At 38.8% G+C, this 18,769-nt stretch overlaps 1 protein-coding gene across 1 annotated transcript; it reads right to left on the reverse strand.

Moving 5' to 3' along the window:
- Positions 1 to 4,688: 4,688 nt before the first annotated feature.
- Positions 4,689 to 9,303, reverse strand: LOC131536962 (mucin-7-like). Its single transcript, XM_058770187.1, has 3 exons — positions 9,040 to 9,303; positions 6,576 to 6,706; positions 4,689 to 5,779 (listed from the first exon to the last, which is right to left on the reverse strand). Exons 1-3 carry the CDS (start codon positions 9,112 to 9,114, stop codon positions 5,119 to 5,121), a joined length of 867 nt encoding a protein of 288 aa, XP_058626170.1. The 5' UTR covers positions 9,115 to 9,303; the 3' UTR covers positions 4,689 to 5,118.
- Between the last annotated feature and the right edge of the window lie 9,466 nt (positions 9,304 to 18,769).

Below are 18,769 nucleotides of genomic sequence, written 5' to 3' on the forward strand. Positions count from 1 at the left end.
TTATCCAAGATCTTGAAGTGGAGAGGGTGAGCAGCTTTAAATACTTGGGGGTCCACATCAGCGAGGACCTCACCTGGACACTCAACACCACCCAGCTGGTTAAGAAAGCACAACAGCGGCTGTACTTCCTAAGGAGGCTGAGAAAGTTTGGCATGTCACCTAAGATCTACAGCTGTGTTGTTGAGAGCGTTTTGACCAGCTGCATTACCGTGTGGTATGGCAGCACTACAGTGAGGGACTGCAAACGTCTGCAGAGAGTGGTGAAGATTGCTGAGAAGATCATCAGGACTCCACTGTCCTCCCTGCAGACCATTTACCATCGCAGAGTTCACAGGAGAGCTGCCTCCATCCTTAAGGACCCAACCCACCCACAACATGGACTGTTCACACTCCTACCCTCAGAACGGAGGTACAGGAGTGTGAAATGTAGGACTTCCAGATTAAGGAACTCCTTCTTCCCCTCAGCCATTAGACTGTTAAACGGGTAGCCAGTGGACTAGTCTCACATATCTCATAGAATATGTGGACTGAACTGCTACAGCTCAATTTTGCACATTGCTAATGTTACTGCTGCTATTTCATATCAAGTATCTTCATCTTGATTTGCACATTATTAATGTTAAAGCTGCTATTGTTATTATGCAGTTGCACTCAATTTGTTACAGGCTACTGCACTACTGTTTTCTTTTTTCTTATTTATTTGTATTTTTCTTATTTATTCTTATTCTTATTTAGGTGTATGTCTGTTTTTATTTTTTACATAATTTGCACTTGTCTTGGCATTCAGTGTGGACAGCAAAGAAAGAATTTCATTGTACAGGGAAACTTGCTTTTCCTCACTGTGCATATGACAATAAATGTTTTGAATCTTGAATATATGTGTTGAAGTTCCATCACGTTCACAACAATTAATCAAGAAGAAGTCATTCATAAGCTGCTGTTTCTTTTGTGTGTTACTGCATGTTTCTGTTCTCTTATATTGTCCTAAATGTGTGCTGTCAGTTCCATTAACTCACCCTTCGTGGTGTGAAAACTGTGAACTATTTTCATTGTGTGATAAAAGCTTGCTGTCTTTTTATTAACTGCAGCCACAAAGCCATACAAAAGTAGGGCTGGTAGTTATATATGATTAAACACACAAGGTTAGATTAGATGTTTAAATTAAGCAATGAAACACAAGGTTTATTCCACAAACTGACCTATTTATGTGGTGGGTTTTCCACTGAGGGAACCAACATAGATCTACCTAATAATGAAAAAAAAAAAAAGAAAAGAAAAAATTACAACAATCTGCAAACAGCTCTAATTTTATTTCTGCCTGAAGGACATCTGATGAATGTATGCAAACTGTGGTTGTATATATATAAACATGATCATTTATCATTCAGGTAACATGTTCTCATAAATGTCACAAACTCAAATAACTGTTTTGCTTACTTTATTAAGGCCCAATATGTTTTTCATCACTGCATTTACCAATTTTTGTTTCCATTTTTTTTTTTTTTTTTGCTGTGCAAAGGTAGAAAAATAAATGACAGATTGGAGGAGGAGTTCATGCAAAACTGTTATGTATAATTCCCATAAGTTGCATTGTGCCATAAGCCTGTTCACCGACTGTGGTTCTTGTAGAAGAGCATAAATCAGCAATGACAACTATTATCAATTTACTCCTCTTATTACTATTTTTACATGGTCTGTAACTCATTCTTAAATAATATTAATGATGTAGCATTGCATACATTTTAGCAAGCTCACTATTGGGTTTACGTCTTTATAGTTTTACATTTTGCTGCCTTCTCAGTTTATTATATTTCTCTCTCTTCCACAGATATTCATTGTCAGACCTTCACTCAGTCTCAAGATGAGGTAAAAAGACCAGGTGAATCTTTTCGTCTGGTCTGTACCGCCTCTGGATTTACATTCAGCAGCTCCTGGCCAGCTGTGGTGAGACAGGCACCTGGTAAAGGACTGGAATGGGTTGCAACTATCAGCACATCCAATACACCATACTATTCCCAGTCAGTTCAGGGCAGGTTCACGGTGTCCAGAGATGATTCCAGCAGTCAACTGTATCTACAGATGAACAGCCTCAAGACTGAAGACACTGCTGTGTATTACTGCGCTAGAGAGTCACAGTGAATGAGTTCAGTGTCAAAGCAATACAAAAACCACCATCTTTCCTGTTGACTTATTACTTATGCTCCAGATGTACGGTTATATTTCCAAGAGGTGGTGCTCTTATCAAGAAGTCACTGTTTCGGACATCACTCACTGAATGTTTTCTTGACTGAGAAACAGACGGTCCAATTTTAAAAGTCTGACAAAAAGCCGGTCACACTTTATAATAACTGCACACTATGAATCATTAGTTAAACATTAGTAAATAGTCAATTAATCCTTTATAAAGCATTGTTCCAACATTAATTAGTAAGCAGTTTATAAATATAGCTATAAATGTTTTGTTCTTGAGCATATCTATAATGTTTAATAATTGTATTTTCATACTTTATTAATTATCCATTTATCATTTCTAAATTATTACGTTATTTACAAACAAGTTATTTAGGAGTTGTGTTACATACTTCCCATCTAGGGCTGGGGAGCCAGTAACAAAACAAAAAAAAACATTAAAGAAAAATATCGGTAACACTTTACAATAAGGTTCATTAGTTAACTACATTAGTTAGCATTAACTAATAATAAACTGCACTTATACAGCGTTTATTAATCTTTGTTAATGTTAATTTCAACATTTACTAGTACATTATTAAAATCTTGTTAACATTAGTTAATGCACTGTGAACTAACATGAACTAACAATGAACATCTGTATTTTTATTAACTAACGTTAGCTAAGATTAGTAAATACAGTAACAAATGTATTGCTTATGGTTAGTTCATGTTAGTTAATACATTAACTAATGTTTAACTAATGAACCTTATTGTAAAGTGTTACCAAAATATCTAAAGAACAAAAAAAACCTTGTAGAGAGAACCAGGGCATCCAACCTCCTGTCCCATAATCAACACAAACACCAATTCAAATTAATATATTTTTAATTTGAATAAAGAAAGATAAACAGAAAAAATCTCACAGAAGAGGTTATCAAACATATAGGGAACACAGACTTCAGGGGAGAGCTAGGCCAAAATAACAAACAAAACCAAACTAACTAACCCGAAGATATTTATAAATTTCCTAGAAAGAGATAAACCAAAAATAAAAATACACAAAACTTCCCTCTCTTCCTATCTACCCATAACCAGGAGAAAAGAGGAGAAGTCCAAACAAAAATGGCACCCTCCCCCTACATTCCCTAAAATAAAGAAAAAAAAAACATAAAACTAAACTATTAAACACAGTTAACATTAAACAATAATAATCAAATGGTTTCAAACAACTTCAGGGGCTGTATGTATAAATAAAGAGTAAAATTTTAGTCTTAAAGGGATAGTTCACCCAAAAATGAAAATTAGCCAAATATTTACCCACTCTCAGGGCATCCTAGGCGTGTCTGACATTCCTCTTTCAGATGAATACATTCGGAGTTATATTCAACATTGTCCTGTCTGTTCCAATCTGTATAATTGCAGTGAATGGTGCCCCTGTTTCTGAATCCGAAAAAAAAGTATCCATCCATCGCAAAACTACTCCACACAGCTCCGGGGTGTTAATAAAGGACTTCTGAAGCGAAACTATGCGTTAGTTTAAGAAAAATGTCGATTCTTAAAACTTTATAAACCGTTTAGTCCAGCTTCCGGTCTCTCAAGCAGGTGTGTTCCCCTACAAGGCGGTGTAGAGAAGGCTCCGGAGAGAAGCGCGTAGTCTCGCGAGAGTAAGCTCCTGGGAGAGAGTGACGAACACAGACGCACGAGAAAGGAAAACAAAACACCTGTCACTAACTATTAAAACGAAGATTCAAGTGAAAAATGTAGAGGATTTCGATATAAGGCAAGAGGAGACTGAGATTTTTGCGTGCTTCTCCCCGGAGCTTATGTTGCGCATTTTGCGGCGCCTACGTCATACGCTCAACCGCCTTGTAAAAATAAAAATTCAAATGTACAGTTTCATTTTTTTTTTTTTTTTTTTGCATCTTGAAATAAATATTTCTGATTTCTGTATCCCTGTTTTGTGTTTGTTCATTTTTTGTTAGAAAAATAACTAAGCCTTTAAGTCTCCTTTGTAATAGATATGCTTATAAATCAAGAACAAGGCATTTATAGCTGTATTTATAAACTGCTTACTAATGACTATTAATGTTGGGACAATGCTTTATAAATGAACTAACTATTTACTAATGCTTACCTAATGATTCATAGCGTGCAGTTATTATAAAGTGTTACCAAAAAGGCTTATAGAGTAGATTCATCATGAAATTTGTTTTTGTGTCTGCAAAAAGTATGTGTACTGTATATGTTCCTGGATTTCTTTCTTTTTAATATCTGTAAGTGATCAGCTTTGATCAATGGCACTTATTACATTTATCGAAGCAATTTAGTCTTATCAAAGGCAATTTACAGATATTTAAAAAAAAACGAGAACATTTTTATTATGGAGGCTGCTGCTCTATTGTATGAAGTAATGCAATATCGCAATAGTGTCGCTGTAACGTGGCTGACGAGACGTGAAACGTGCGGATCCATGTGCAAGCTTTTATTTAAAGGCATGGTCATAAATACAGGCAGGGTCGAAACAATGGCAAACAGGTAGGGCAGGGACAAGACAGAGTAAACCTAGGGCAAGCGTGGGTCGACGATCGGCGAACAGTATCCAATGGGGCAAGGCAGAGAGATAATCCAGGTACACGAGCTGTAATCCAGGCAAGGGAAATAATCAGAGTCCGAACAGGGAGACAGGGGTAAACAGACTAGAAAACAACAAAAGTTCCGTATCGCAGCTAACACTAGGGGAGTGAAAAACGCAGAACAATACAGGAACTGAAAAGAAACACGGAATGGCACAGAAAGGGTTAATCCAGGAAACACGGGTTAGAAACAAACACAGGTGAACAGGTAATCCAAGACTATGATACTGACAAGGGCTCTGTAGAGTAGCTACGGCTAGGGGAGCGGTAAACGCATACAATACTCGGCAACGAGGGAAACAAAGTCCAGGGTTTATATAAGGTGTGTGATCAGTGTGTGTGTGGGATCAGGTGTGTGTGTGATTAGTGCAATGAGTGATTGGTGACAGCTGTGATCAATGTTGGATGATGGGAAATGAAGTCCAGTGTTATGTATGGTGTGAAGTCCATGTGGTGAGCGAGTGACCTCTGGTGGAGGGTGAATGGAAGTGCAGACTGGATTCGTGACAGAGCCCACCCCCAAAGAGCGGCTTCCAGACTCTCCACACAATCTATAATCCAGGAGGGAGGTGGAGCGGAGGCGGAACAGGGGGAGGGATGGAGGGCCAGGTCCATGTGGAAGTGGAATGGTCTGGGATCGAGGTAGAGCCGGCACAGCAGGAAACCTGGGCGGAGCCGACAGACCTGGTGCCCACCAGGGCGGAGCTGACGGGACAGGAGCCCACCAGGGCAGAGAAGACGGGACAGAAGATCTCCACGGCGGTGTAGAAGACCACCAGAGCCAGACAGCAGACCACAACGGCAGCACAGATAGAGCAGGAGCCCCCCAAGGCAGCGCAGAAGACCACCAGAGCCAGATAGTGGACCACCACAGCGGAGCAGATGGAACAGGTGGAGCAGAAGACCACCACGGTGGAGTAGATAGAGCAGGAGCCCACCACGACGGATCAGGAACCCACAGCAGAGCCTGGGACCTAGGGAGAATGGAGACATAAAAAGGAGAGAGAACATGCACGGACCCAAGGACCGAGGCAGGGAACACAGAAAGTTCATGATTAATCTCTATAGCTGTGACAGGACAGAACGAGAGTTCATTGATGGCCTCCGTAGCCGTGACAAGGCAGGACGAGAGTTCAGGGACAGCCCTTCTGGCTGCGACAGGACAGGACGAGAGTTCATTGACGGCCTCCGTAGCCGTGACAGGACAGAACGAGAGTTCAGGAACAGCCCTTCTGGCTGCGACAGGACAGGACGAGGATTCGTAGAGGGCCTCCATACCCATGACAGGACGAGAGTTCAGGGACGGCCTCCTTGGCCAAAACAGGACAGGACGAGGAATCAAGGACGGCCTCCGTGGCTGTGGCAGAGCAAGACGGGAGTTGGTGAGTGGATACCACTGACACCTCCGGAGGTTCTGCAGCGATTGCCGCCACCTCTGGAAGTTCTACAGCGGTAACAGTCTCCTCGACCGCAACTCGACAGACCGAGAGAACATTGCAGGGCGCCACCACCATACAAGAGGCTGAGGCGAGCCCCGCCGCTTCGGGAGGTTCTGCAGCGTGTGCCGCCACCTTGGGCAGTTCTGCGGTGGTGTACGCAGCCCAAAAGCAACATAAAGCGATTCCCATCAGGGGAAGCGCTTTGGACAGGGGAATATGCAAAAGAACAGGAGAGTTAGAGTGAGTGGGTTTGGGGATACCAGCAGCGTGTGCAGACACCAGCGGTACATCCCTCAAACTAGACATCAAACCGGGATAATGGAAGACTGACCTTGATGATCTGAGTGTGTCAGCCCGGACGTGACGTGACTCTGGACGAGCAGCTGTGACGCGCTGCTGTGACTCTGGACGCGCAGCTGTGACTCTGGACGCGCAGCTGTGACTCTGGACGCGCAGCTGTGACTAAGGAGAGTGAAAAACGCAGAACAATACAGGAACTGAAAAGAAACACGGAATGGCACAGAAAGGGTTAATCCAGGAAACACGGGTTAGAAACAAACACAGGTGAACAGGTAGTCCAAGACTATGATACTGACAAGGGCTCTGTAGAGTGGCTAGGGGAGCGGTAAACGCATACAATACTCGGCAACGAGGGAAACAAAGTCCAGGGTTTATATAAGGTGTGTGATCAGTGTGTGCGTGGGATCAGGTGTGCGTGTGATTAGTGCAATGAGTGATTGGTGAAGTCCAGTGTTATGTATGGTGTGAAGTCCATGTGGTGAGCGAGTGACCTCTGGTGGAGGGTGAATGGAAGTGCAGACTGGATTCGTGACAGTCGCAAATATTCAATGCCTACATGAATATTTAAAATGTATAATGTTTAAAGTCCAAAAAAGTACTTCATACGTTATATTTTCATTAGTGCTGTCAAACGATTAATCATGATTAATTGCATGCAAAATAAAAGTTTTTGTTTACATAATATATGTGTGTGTACTGTGTATGTTTATTATGTATATAAATACACATATACAGTATATATTTTGTCGTGGAAATTCCCAATGCTAATCTGACTTCACCACAGACAACTCAAACAACTACAGTTGTTTATGTAATAACTAAAGTATCTCCGGCTAACTCCCTGAATTCCCGAATACTTACAATACAATTAAAAGAACTACAGTATCTCGAGCTAATTCCCTGAATTCCTCGAATACTTACAATTTATTTATTCGTTTATTTAACAGGGATATAATCCTATATATCCCAAGGTACAACAATATAATCCAATACTTCCCTGAAGTATGGTGACGGCCTCCCCGTCAAGAAGCTACTATCACTACCTCAATCACACATGAGCACACAGGTCTTTAGCATCTATACACTCTCACCGCCCTTCTCAGCTGTACGCTGTTACCTCAGCCTGAGGACGGCTCTATAGTCTTCCAACACTATCACTGTCTTTTCGGTGGTCTTTTGAGCATAGAATTTTTAGTACTTCTATTCATCAGCTGCGCAGCATATACCAGACACCACTCCCAAGCTGCTCTTTGCAGGGATGAAAGTTTTATTCACGGCCAGGAGCCCACTGGTCACAACAACCAAGAGAGACTCCCTGAACAGAAAGATACATGAACATTTTTACCTTGTAGTTGAGTAAAAATCAATATCACTCAAGTCTTCTTCACTGTAATTGGTTATACTGATCTGGTCATTGGTTTGTCATATGACTGTTCTACTGTTTTAAGCGCTTTTTGGGTAAGTACAGATTATTTAATCATAGAGACATGGCCTTTGATCTGAGCATCCTTAGTCTGCACTTTTCTGAACCGTCTATGTTGACCATACCCTTTTGACTCCTTCTGAGGCCATTACATAAAATATTTACATCACAATTTCAAAATATTTACATGTATATATTTATATTCATATAATTTATATTATATATAAATATATTTAAAATATAAACATAACATATTTTTCTTACATATATACATGCATGTGTGTGTATATATATATATATATATATATATATATATATATATATATATATATATATATATATATAATATACACATACACATATCTTATGAAAACAAAATCTTTCATTTTGAATGATTAATCGTTTAACAGCACAAATTTTCATACATTACTCATGAAACTTTTCTACCAGGTGTCTGAATAAAGTATTGGTAAAATACCTTTGTAGTTAAAAATGATCTTTAAAGAATATTTTTAGCAAGAGTAGATTTATTTTACTTTTATTTTATATATTTTAAACAGACACTTGACATACAAATTTAGATTTTAACAAAATTAAAGTGCCATAATGTATATTTTTATATAGTCATGTGATGTTGTGGATATATGTTGTGTTTGTGCTTGTATGGTTTCTATTCAGGTTTATCACAAAATTGCTATTTTTATACGAAAGCATTTATAATATTGTTAAAAATGGAATAGGTCGTCAGTATAATTATTAATTATACAAATGTGGTTAAATACTTTCAAATGTTATGTTTTGAAATAACTAAGGTGTTCAGAAAAGTTTATATTATGCTGCGGAATGAAATGTTGTAATGTTTAAAGTGGACATATCTGATTGGTCGCGGGTGTATGCGTGCTTATATTCTCAGGGAGTTCTCGCGATGCACTTCATTCTAAGTAAGGCTGTGAATGTGAAGCATCGCATGTTGTGTATTCACTGTAACGGTGCGTTTCCACTGGCACGTAGCGAGCGGAGCAGAGCAAGCATTTTCAATCAATTCCTATGGAAGTTGAGCGTAAACACTCACGCTGTGTATTGTGGGATTGAAAGCGGCGCGGAGAAAGCGTTGAGAGTGGCCGAGAGCGTCAAAAATGTTGGGCATTCCTCGATTCCCCAACAGAAAACTGCTGCCGCGTTCTATTCATGACTTATTGACACAAATTTCAAATGATTTTCAACGGTGGCTTTGTCGCGTCCAGTGTAGACAGACTTTAGCTGTTGCGGCGCGACAACTTGTTGCGATGTAGAAACGGTGTTAAAATAGGTGTGTTCGACTTGAAGCGGCGCTGCGCAGAATGATCAGTGTATGGCATCAAAGTACCGCGAGAGCGATTTGAAAGCATAAAGCCCGTTCACACCGCCAGCGACACATAGCGACAGACCTGATCGAAAAAAAAAGAAGTCTTCCACTCTGCCTGTTTCAATTTGAGTCTTAGATTTAAATCCCTGCCGCCATGCTCCTCTGTCCATGACTGATTAGAAAGTGAAACTTTAATCTATAGGTTGGATTTATTCACGCACCTTAATAATTATTTAAAGCTTCTTTCTTTTAAGATTCTTATTTACAGCATTATCATAATAGGCTGTATATTAACTTATTGGGAGAAAACCGGTAGTTCGATGTGAAATCAGACACTGAGCACCCCCATATAGCCAAAATGGCATGATCAACACCCGGCAAATATTTGACTGTGAGATTGGGAGTCGAATCAGGCTCCTCGAATCGAAGCATTGAATCGTCGACTGCATCGGAGTCACTCTTTTTATGTAATCCACGTCAATTGAGGCAGCGCTGGTGTTGAAGCAGTGAATCCGTGTGTGGACCACGGCTGATGCCTGTCACTGACTTGCATTGGTATCACTTCTGTGAGCCCATCACGGAATTTTCGGCGATTCCGTGATACCACCACAGATTCAGAGTTAAGGGTCCGTGGTCATTACACGGAATTCTGTGAGACCAGGTTGGACAGAAAGGCATTGTACCTCAGACTAAAAGCCTTCAGCAATTGGACTAAACGGCATTGCGCTTCTGACTGAAAGGCTTTCAGAAACAACAATGTCAAGTGTCAGGTCAGGTCTTGTACGACTCTTGTGCAAGTCTTTGGTTGCTGTAATATAATTTCAGTCAAAAAAAATGGTTTATTTGTAGATCCATTCTCATTCACATTTTGTTTTAGCAAAGTGATTTATTAGCAAGACTAATAAAAACATTAAAAACTATACTTTTATTGAAGCAACAGACATATATGGAGACAAGGGAGTGTCTACAATAAAAGAGACATATTTACTGATGTGTGACCCTCAGGAAACACCTGCGTTTCATTATTGCCTCTAAAAAAATAAGTGAATATGCATGTATAGTTTCATAAGACTTATTTGAATTATGTAAATACAAAGCATATAGAAACCACTAAAATACATTCTGTTAAAGTTGATAACATGCTCATTCAAACATAAATAAAAGACAATACAATCAAGAAATTGCTATATCCTTATGTCTTCTCAGCAAGTGATATCAGAAGCAAATTATGTGAACCCGATGACTCTAATATAATCGTAGAAAAGGTTTATAATCCAAATTCTGCTAATCAAACTAAACTTATGACATTATGACATTTCAATAAAACTGAGATGATCATTTTCTCCTCACAGTATCACTTGTATTTCTGTCTTCACCCTTTCCATCTTCCTCCACTGTATGAGGGTCTCTGAGGACTTCCATTAATGTTGCTTCCAGATGGATAAGAGTTGTGTCTACTTTGATCATAATAATTTCGGGGTTTTGATTTTTGCCTTTCAACGTCAAAAGACAGTTCAAAAGAGGGAAAAGACGTGTCAGAGGAACTTGCTGAGGAAACCCCAGGTAAATTATGCAAGATAACACAATTATTAAAGACTCCACTACAATAGAAGACTAGGAACACAGTTAGAGTCGCACTGGTCACAATCACGGCCGCTGTGTTGCTCATAAATGTACGTCGACTGTACTTCTGAGCCTTCACCATGTCTCCCTCATTCATTTTGCTTCTTGCCTTTAAAACAATAGAGGAAAACTTGGTAAAACTGAGTAAATTTGAGTATAGTCTAACATGTTGTTCTAGAAAGGATCATGTAGTTATTTCACTTACCTTTAATGAACATATCAATGCAGCAAAACCAAGAAACAAGCAGTTGCAAAACATGATGTTAAACACAGAGCAGCACATGCAGTCTTTTCCTTTCAATTTTACCCTCACATAGACGACTTCAGGTGAAACCCCTCCATTATCTGACTCTGAGAAATTGTTCATTTCAACTGCCACAGTTTCCCTGGCAGAATCCTGAGAGGGAATCTCATATATGTGTTGATGTTCCATCGTGTTCACAACAATTAATCAGCAAGAAGTCATTCATAAGCTGCTGCTTCTGTTGTGTGTTACTGCATGTTTCTGTTCTCTTATATTGTCCTAAATGTGTGCTGTCAGTTCCATTAACTCGCCCTTCGTGGTGTGAAAACTGTGTGAACTATTTTCATTGCGTGGTAAAAGCTTGCTGTCCTTTTATTAACTGCAGCCACAAAGCCATACAAAAGTAGGGATGGTAGTTATATATGATTACACACAAAAGGTTAGATTAGATGTTTAAATTAAGCAATGAAACACAAGGTTTATTCCACAAACTGACCTATTGATGTGGTGGATTTTCCACTGAGGGAACCAACATAGATCTACCTGATAATGAAGAAAAAAAAGAAAAGAAAAAATTACAACAATCTGCAAACAGCTCTAATTTTATTTCTGCCTGAAGGACATCTGATGAATGTATGCAAACTGTGTTTGTAAATTATTATTTAAATAAATGATTGATGATAAATGATACACTGTAAAAAGTGAAAGTTGACTTAACTTAAAAAAAATGAGTAAACCTGTTGCCTTAAAGTTTTTAAGTAAATGATAATTTAAAAAAATAAGTTAATTGAATTGTCAAGTTAACTTAACTTTTTTTTTTTTATTATTATTATGTACTTATTAATTTTAAGGCAACGGGTTTCCTCAATTTTTTTAAGTTAAGTCAACTTTCACTTTTTACGGTGTAGAATGATATAAATGATAAATTATTACTCGAATAATGTGATTAATTTAAGCAATACCTCATGAGCAAGCTGTTGTTTGGGATAATTATTTGCTGCAAAATTACGTGCTGATATTCAGACCAATAGCACTATTGCAAGTGTGAACAACAGTTCAGTAAACACACTGTTAGGTTACTTACACTTCAATGGCCAGCTACTTAGTCTGTTTTTGTACGGCCAACCAAAGTAGTTGAGTTGAAATCCCCGCATCTCTGAGCAACACATGGAGATATGTTTCTGAATGAATCAGTGTTTTCAGCTTGAACATTTGACTCATTCAAATAGACAGTTGGTTGTTTCTTCCCTCAGTGACTTGAACGAATCAATCAAATAAATGATTCAGTGACTTACTCATATAGACTGAAAATGTCACTTACAAGATGAGTGATACAAACATGAGGTCCCATCGCAGTTGAACTGTGTTTTTTGGTCACACTTTATATTAGGTGGCCTTAACTACTATGTACTTGCATCAAAAAATAAGTACAATGTACTTATTGTGGTCATATTGTATTGCAGAACACTTTTGCTGTTATTCAGGTGGGATATGGGTAAGGTTAGGGACAGGTTTGGTGGTATGGGTAGGTTTAAGGGTGGGTTAAGGTGTAAGGGATGGGTCAACAGTGTAATTATAAATGTAATTACAGAAATGAATTACAGATGTAACTACATATAGGTATTTTTAAAAATATAAGTACAATGTACAAATATGTATGTACACAATAAGTGCATTGTACCAAATTATTAATTTAAATGTAAGTACACAGTAGTTAAGGCCACCTAATATAAAGTGGGACCTATTTTTTTAATAGATTTGAGGACCCAAATAGCTGTTGTATAAAAATAGCCTATATAAAAATATTCACTCCCCATTGACTAATATAGCACTCTGATGCTCTTTAGCAAGAGAGAAAAAAAGAAGAAAAAACCCCCCCGGCACTGCAAGATCTCTCAGTCGTTCTGAAAAGCCTGTGTCGAACTGTGAAATGTATCCACAGTAAAGCAAACAAACAAACAGTGTTTCACTGATGCGATTTGGAGCTCTTTCTTAATTTTACTCTGTGTCTACACCATACGCAACTGGCATGACATGACTAAAGATAACAGAACCCATAAACAATGATTTCTCAGTTCATGACCCCTTTAAAAAGAAAATCTGTATAGACTCTTCATGAAGGGCCCAATTTTTTTGTGTGTCAGGAAAGTTGAATAATCTAATTCAAAGCCTACAAATTGAAAACAAAAACACACTGAATTATTATGGGGCCAACTAACCAGTTACTATCTAGTCAGATTTTCTGTGCCAGCAGAAAAAATAAAACGTTTTAAGGGAGTAAAAATGTTTTCTCAAATCTAATGACAAACATGATGAAATATAATCAGTTTAATTAGAAAATAATTGTTGCTTGTCTTGCAATAATTGTTGTTTGTCTGTATGTAAATTCCATCATCCCTTTGTACAAAACTGGAGTCTGAGGGTCAGTAGGACAAATAAAATTACATTCATTTCAGTATCAAATCATGATCTTATCAGCTCTACTACTGCTGGCAGCAGCTGCATCCTGTGAGCTTCACTGATGCTTTATTTAAACTATAAAACAATGAAATAAGCTTCATAAACTGTTAACAGAAGTGTTGTTATATATTTTGACATAACTAATAATAACACATTCTTTCATTGTCTTTTCAGGTGGTGTTTTCTGTGTTGAGTTCACTCAACCTCCATCTTTGGTTGTAAAACCTCAAGAATCATTCTCCATCTCCTGCAGGATTTCAGTATCAAGCTATTGCATTCACTGGATTCGTCAACCAACTGGAAAAGCACTGAAATGGCTCGGATATCTTTATAGTGATGGTGGCACTAACATTAAAGACTCATTAAAAAAAAAAGAAATAATAAAAAACAAGATCAGTTTCACCCAGGACACAACCGATAACAGTGTTTCTACAGGGAAATAATTTTCAGACTGAAAATTATTGTATGTGCAAGAGAGTCACAGTGACCAAACAAGCCACAGCTCTGTACAAAAACCTGAACACATGAATCAGATATATACACTACCATCCCTCAACACATATCCATCCATTTATCAAAAAATGCTTTAAAATATTAAAAAAACCCTGATAATTTATCATTTAGGCAACATGTTCTCATAAATGTCATGAATGCAAATACATTTTTGTTTACTCTATTAAGGCCCAGTATGTTTTACTATCTATTTTTTTTCTGTGCAAAGGTAGAAAAAAGAAATGACAGATTGGAGGAGGAGTTCATGCAAAACTGTTATGTATAATTCCTATAAGTTGCATTGTGCCATAAGCCTGTTCATTTACTATGGTTCTTGTAGAAGAGCATAAATCAGCAATGACAATAATTATCAATTTACTCCTGTTATTACTATTTTACACTTAATTGGTCTGTAACTCGTTCTTAAATAATATTAATGATTTATCATTGCATACATTTTAGCAAGCTAACTATTGAGTTTACTTCTGAATAGTTTTACGTTTTGCTGACTTCTTAGTTTATTATATCTCTCTCTCTCTTCCACAGATATTCATTGTCAGACCTTCACTCAGTCTCAAGATGAGGTAAAAAGACCAGGAGAATCTTTTCGTCTGGTCTGTACTGCCTCTGGATATTCATTCAGCAGCTACTGGGCAGCTGTGGTGAGACAGGCACCCGGTAAAGGACTGGAATGGGTTACAGCTATCAGCACATCCAGTTCTGACAAGTACTATTCCCAGTCAGTTCAGGGCAGGTTCACAGTCTCAAGAGATGATTCCAGCAGTCAACTGTATCTACAGATGAACAGCCTCAAGAGTGAAGACACTGCTGTGTATTACTGCGCTAGAGAGTCACTGTGAATGAATTCAGTATCAAAGCAATACAAAAACCACCACCTTTACTGTTATTCATGCTCCAGACATACTGTTCTATTTCCAAGAGAGGGCACTCTTGTCAAGCAGTCTTAGTTCACTGTTTCAAATTGATTCACTCACTGAATGTTTGTTTTCTTGACAGAGAAATAGACGGTCCATTTTTTAAGCCTGAAGAAACACAAATATACCTTAGAGTAGCTTCATCATGAAATGTGTTCTTGTGTCTGTAAAAAGTATGTGTTTCTGGATTTTTCTTTCTTTATTTTTTAATATCTGTAAATTATCAGCTTTGATCAATTGTCACGAGTCAACCCGTCTGAGTTCCCGTTTTCCTTATTTGGTTTGGTTCCGTTTCTCGTTAGTTGATTGTCCATTCATTGTCCCCACCTGAGTTTCATTATCTTGTTTGCTCTTTTGTTCCTGTCTGTTTATAAGCCCTCTGTTTTCCCCTCATAGTTTGTCCGATCTTGAGTTATTAAATGGGAAAAAGTGAGTTGATGCTGTTTCGTTCTCCTGTCCTTCATTTCTATTTACACTACAACCACGCACCTGTGACAGAAAATCGGACCGTAACCGAAACTGACTCGATAACGGCGGAGGATAGGCTGTGAGGTTTGCGGCAGGCCGGTCGGAGATTGGAGCGGTATGTGGAGGATTTCTGTGAGCTAGTTCATCAGCTGAGCTGGCGCGACGCCGCTCTTGGTGTGTGTTTTCTGCGGGGGCTGGACGATGACACGATCCGTTGCGATCTTCCTGCCTCCGAGTTTTCCCTGATAGAACTTATTAATCTTGTACTGTTTTTGAATGGCATCCTTCGCTCTAGTAGCCTGCTGCCGCCAAAGAGTCGTACAAGAAGTATGGCAAGCCCGCCGACCAAGAAGTATGGCAAGCCCGCCGACCAAGAAGTATGGCAAGCCCGCCGACCAAGAAGTATGGCAAGCCCGCCGACCAAGAAGTATGGCAAGCCCGCCGACCAAGAAGTATGGCAAGCCCGCCGACCAAGAAGTATGGCAAGCCCGCCGACCAAGAAGTATGGCAAGCCCTCCTGTGCCTCCGCTGGTCCCGTCCAGCTCCGCGCTGCCAGAGCGCCCCCAAGAGTCTGCGCTGCCAGAGCGCCCCCTAGAGCCTATCCCTCCAGAACGCCCGCCAGATTCCTTCCAGAGAGTAAAGATCCCTAATTCCATCTTTAAAAAAATCTTTTGGGGGGGCTACTCCCCTGAGAATCCTGCTCCATCTTGGGCGCCCAAGCTCCCGGATCCGCCATGGGTGCCCACGCTCCCTGCTCCGACATGGCCACCCGAGTCCCCGGATCCACCATGGCCTCCCAAGTCCCCTGCTCCGCCATGGTCACTCAAGGTGTGTGTGTGTGTGTGTTCTGAGTCATCATTGCCGCCATCCGGAATAGGTGTCTACCTGATCGCTGACGCCTACAATAATCATTTAGAGATATGCTTGAAGTGCTTACGTCCATATGTGGAAATTGTCTAAGTTTATCTAGGTTTTAGAACCAATCAGAATTTTGCTGGCGTATGCATTGATGCAGTTAACAACCTCTATTAGGGTATAATTGCTGGTGTTTATTAATTGAAGCATTAAAGCAGACCGGTCGACGAACTCTGTGCGAGTCTTAAAGCTGACTTCTGCTGATGAAACTGCAAACTATATACTTCAGTAAATTTTCTTTAATTAATCACATCTCTGACTCCTGGTCTTCCTTCAACACACCTGGTCCTTGGGTCTTAACTGTAATTCCCCTACAACTGTTATCAGAAGTTTTGTGACCTAATTAATAATAACACATTACAGTATTTCATTGTTATTTTTCAGTGTGGTTTACACATGAATCAGAGATATGTAATACCAGGGGCATTTCTAGCCTTTCATCAGCACTCAACACCAGCCCTCATATAAATAGTCTTTACCTGAAGTACAGTCATTTACAAGCTGCACACAATAATGACCAGTACTATTGCTAGAACTAATTCTAGACATGTGAATGAAAAACCACGATTGTCACACATAACGCTCTGATAGTAATATTATCAGAAAAAAAATACAAAATTCTCAGGCTTGTATATTGTAATGTCCATTAACACATAAGGATTTATCAGTAGCTGGGGCTCGTGGCACAGTAAAAGGGTCTAGAGACGCCCCTGCATGCTACCATCCCTCATCACACATCCATCCGTCCACACTTTTCATCTAGCCAAAAATACTTTTAAAATATTAAATAGTCACTGAAATAAATTAATGTTCTCATCAATTACAAATGATTATTTTTTGCTTTATCTAGGCCATTTATGCTTTTCGACATTCTCCAAATTTAACATTTTAGTGTGTTATTTATTTACAAATTTCTGTTTTTCATACTCATAAGTAGAAACAAGAATTGAGGCTGGAGGAGGAGTTCATGCAAAACTGTGATGTTTCTCTCTCATAAGTTACATTGTGTCATTGAAGTGTGTCTGTGTTTCATGTGATTCTGTAGAAGAACTTCATCAGCAATGACAATAATTAATTCAGTCCTGATATTGCTATTTTTACATGGTTTGTTCAATTTTAAATAATAATCGGAAATTACAGCATAATACTTATATCAAGAACACTGCAATAGGGTTTTTTTTTATTTATTTTTTTTAATACTTTTGCTGACTTTTCAGTTAATTATATTTTTCTCTCTTCCACAGATATTCATTGTCAGACCTTCACTCAGTCTGAAAATGTGGTAAAAAGACCAGGTGAATCTTTTCGGTTGGTCTGTACCGCCTCTGGATTTACATTCAGCAGCTACTATGTAGCTGTGGTGAGACAGACACCCGGTAAAGGACTGGAGTGGATTGCATACATCGGCACATCCAGTTCTCCAATCTACTATTCCCAGTCAGTTCAGGGCAGGTTCACGGTGTCCAGATCTGATTCCAGCAGTCAACTGTATCTACAGATGAACAGCCTCAAGACTGAAGACACTGCTGTGTATTACTGCGCTAGAGAGTCACAGTGAATGAGTTCAGTGTCAAAGCAATACAAAAACCACCACCTTTACTGTTGACTTCATTTATGTTCCAGATGTACTGTTCTATTTCCAAGAGGTGGTGCTCTTATCAAGCAGTCTTAACTGACATTACAAACTGACTTGCTCACCGAATGTTTGTTTTCTTGACAGAGAAATAGACAGTCCATTTTTGAAATTCTAAAGAAACACAAATAAGCCTTAGAGCAACTTAATCAAAAATGATATTTTAGTGTTTGCATCTTTGTAAAAAAATTATTATTTTTATTTTTTTGTTAACACTAGAACTGCCATGACGGTCAAAATGACCGTTTTGAAATGTATATGTACAATAACTTTGTTGAATAAAAAAATACAATCTTGCTGGTTTGTGACTTTTCCTAAAAGTGTTTCTATTTTTACTTACAATAGATTTTATATAAATTACATAAAAGGAAAAAAAAATATGAGCATTTCTACCTATTAAAGCCATAACGGTCATATTGACCGCTTTAAATCTCATGATTCTATTGTTCTTTCCAGCGGTTTATTGTCTCTGTCAGCGTCTCCAGTACTATTAGCATATGCTCATTTGATTATAAATACAAATTCTTGGACTACAAATTATTATTGCCTTTTAAAAAATAGATTTATAAAGAGTTTATAGGGAGCGTTTAGAAAATGTACCAAAAGCACAATCAACCCCGCAACTGACACCAAAGCGGAGACAGTGCCAGGTGCGGAGAATCTGCAAACAAAATAAAGCAGCGACAC

The sequence above is a fragment of the Onychostoma macrolepis genome, chromosome 03, assembly GCF_012432095.1.
Source record: "Onychostoma macrolepis isolate SWU-2019 chromosome 03, ASM1243209v1, whole genome shotgun sequence".
Classification (NCBI taxonomy): Eukaryota; Metazoa; Chordata; class Actinopteri; order Cypriniformes; family Cyprinidae; genus Onychostoma; species Onychostoma macrolepis.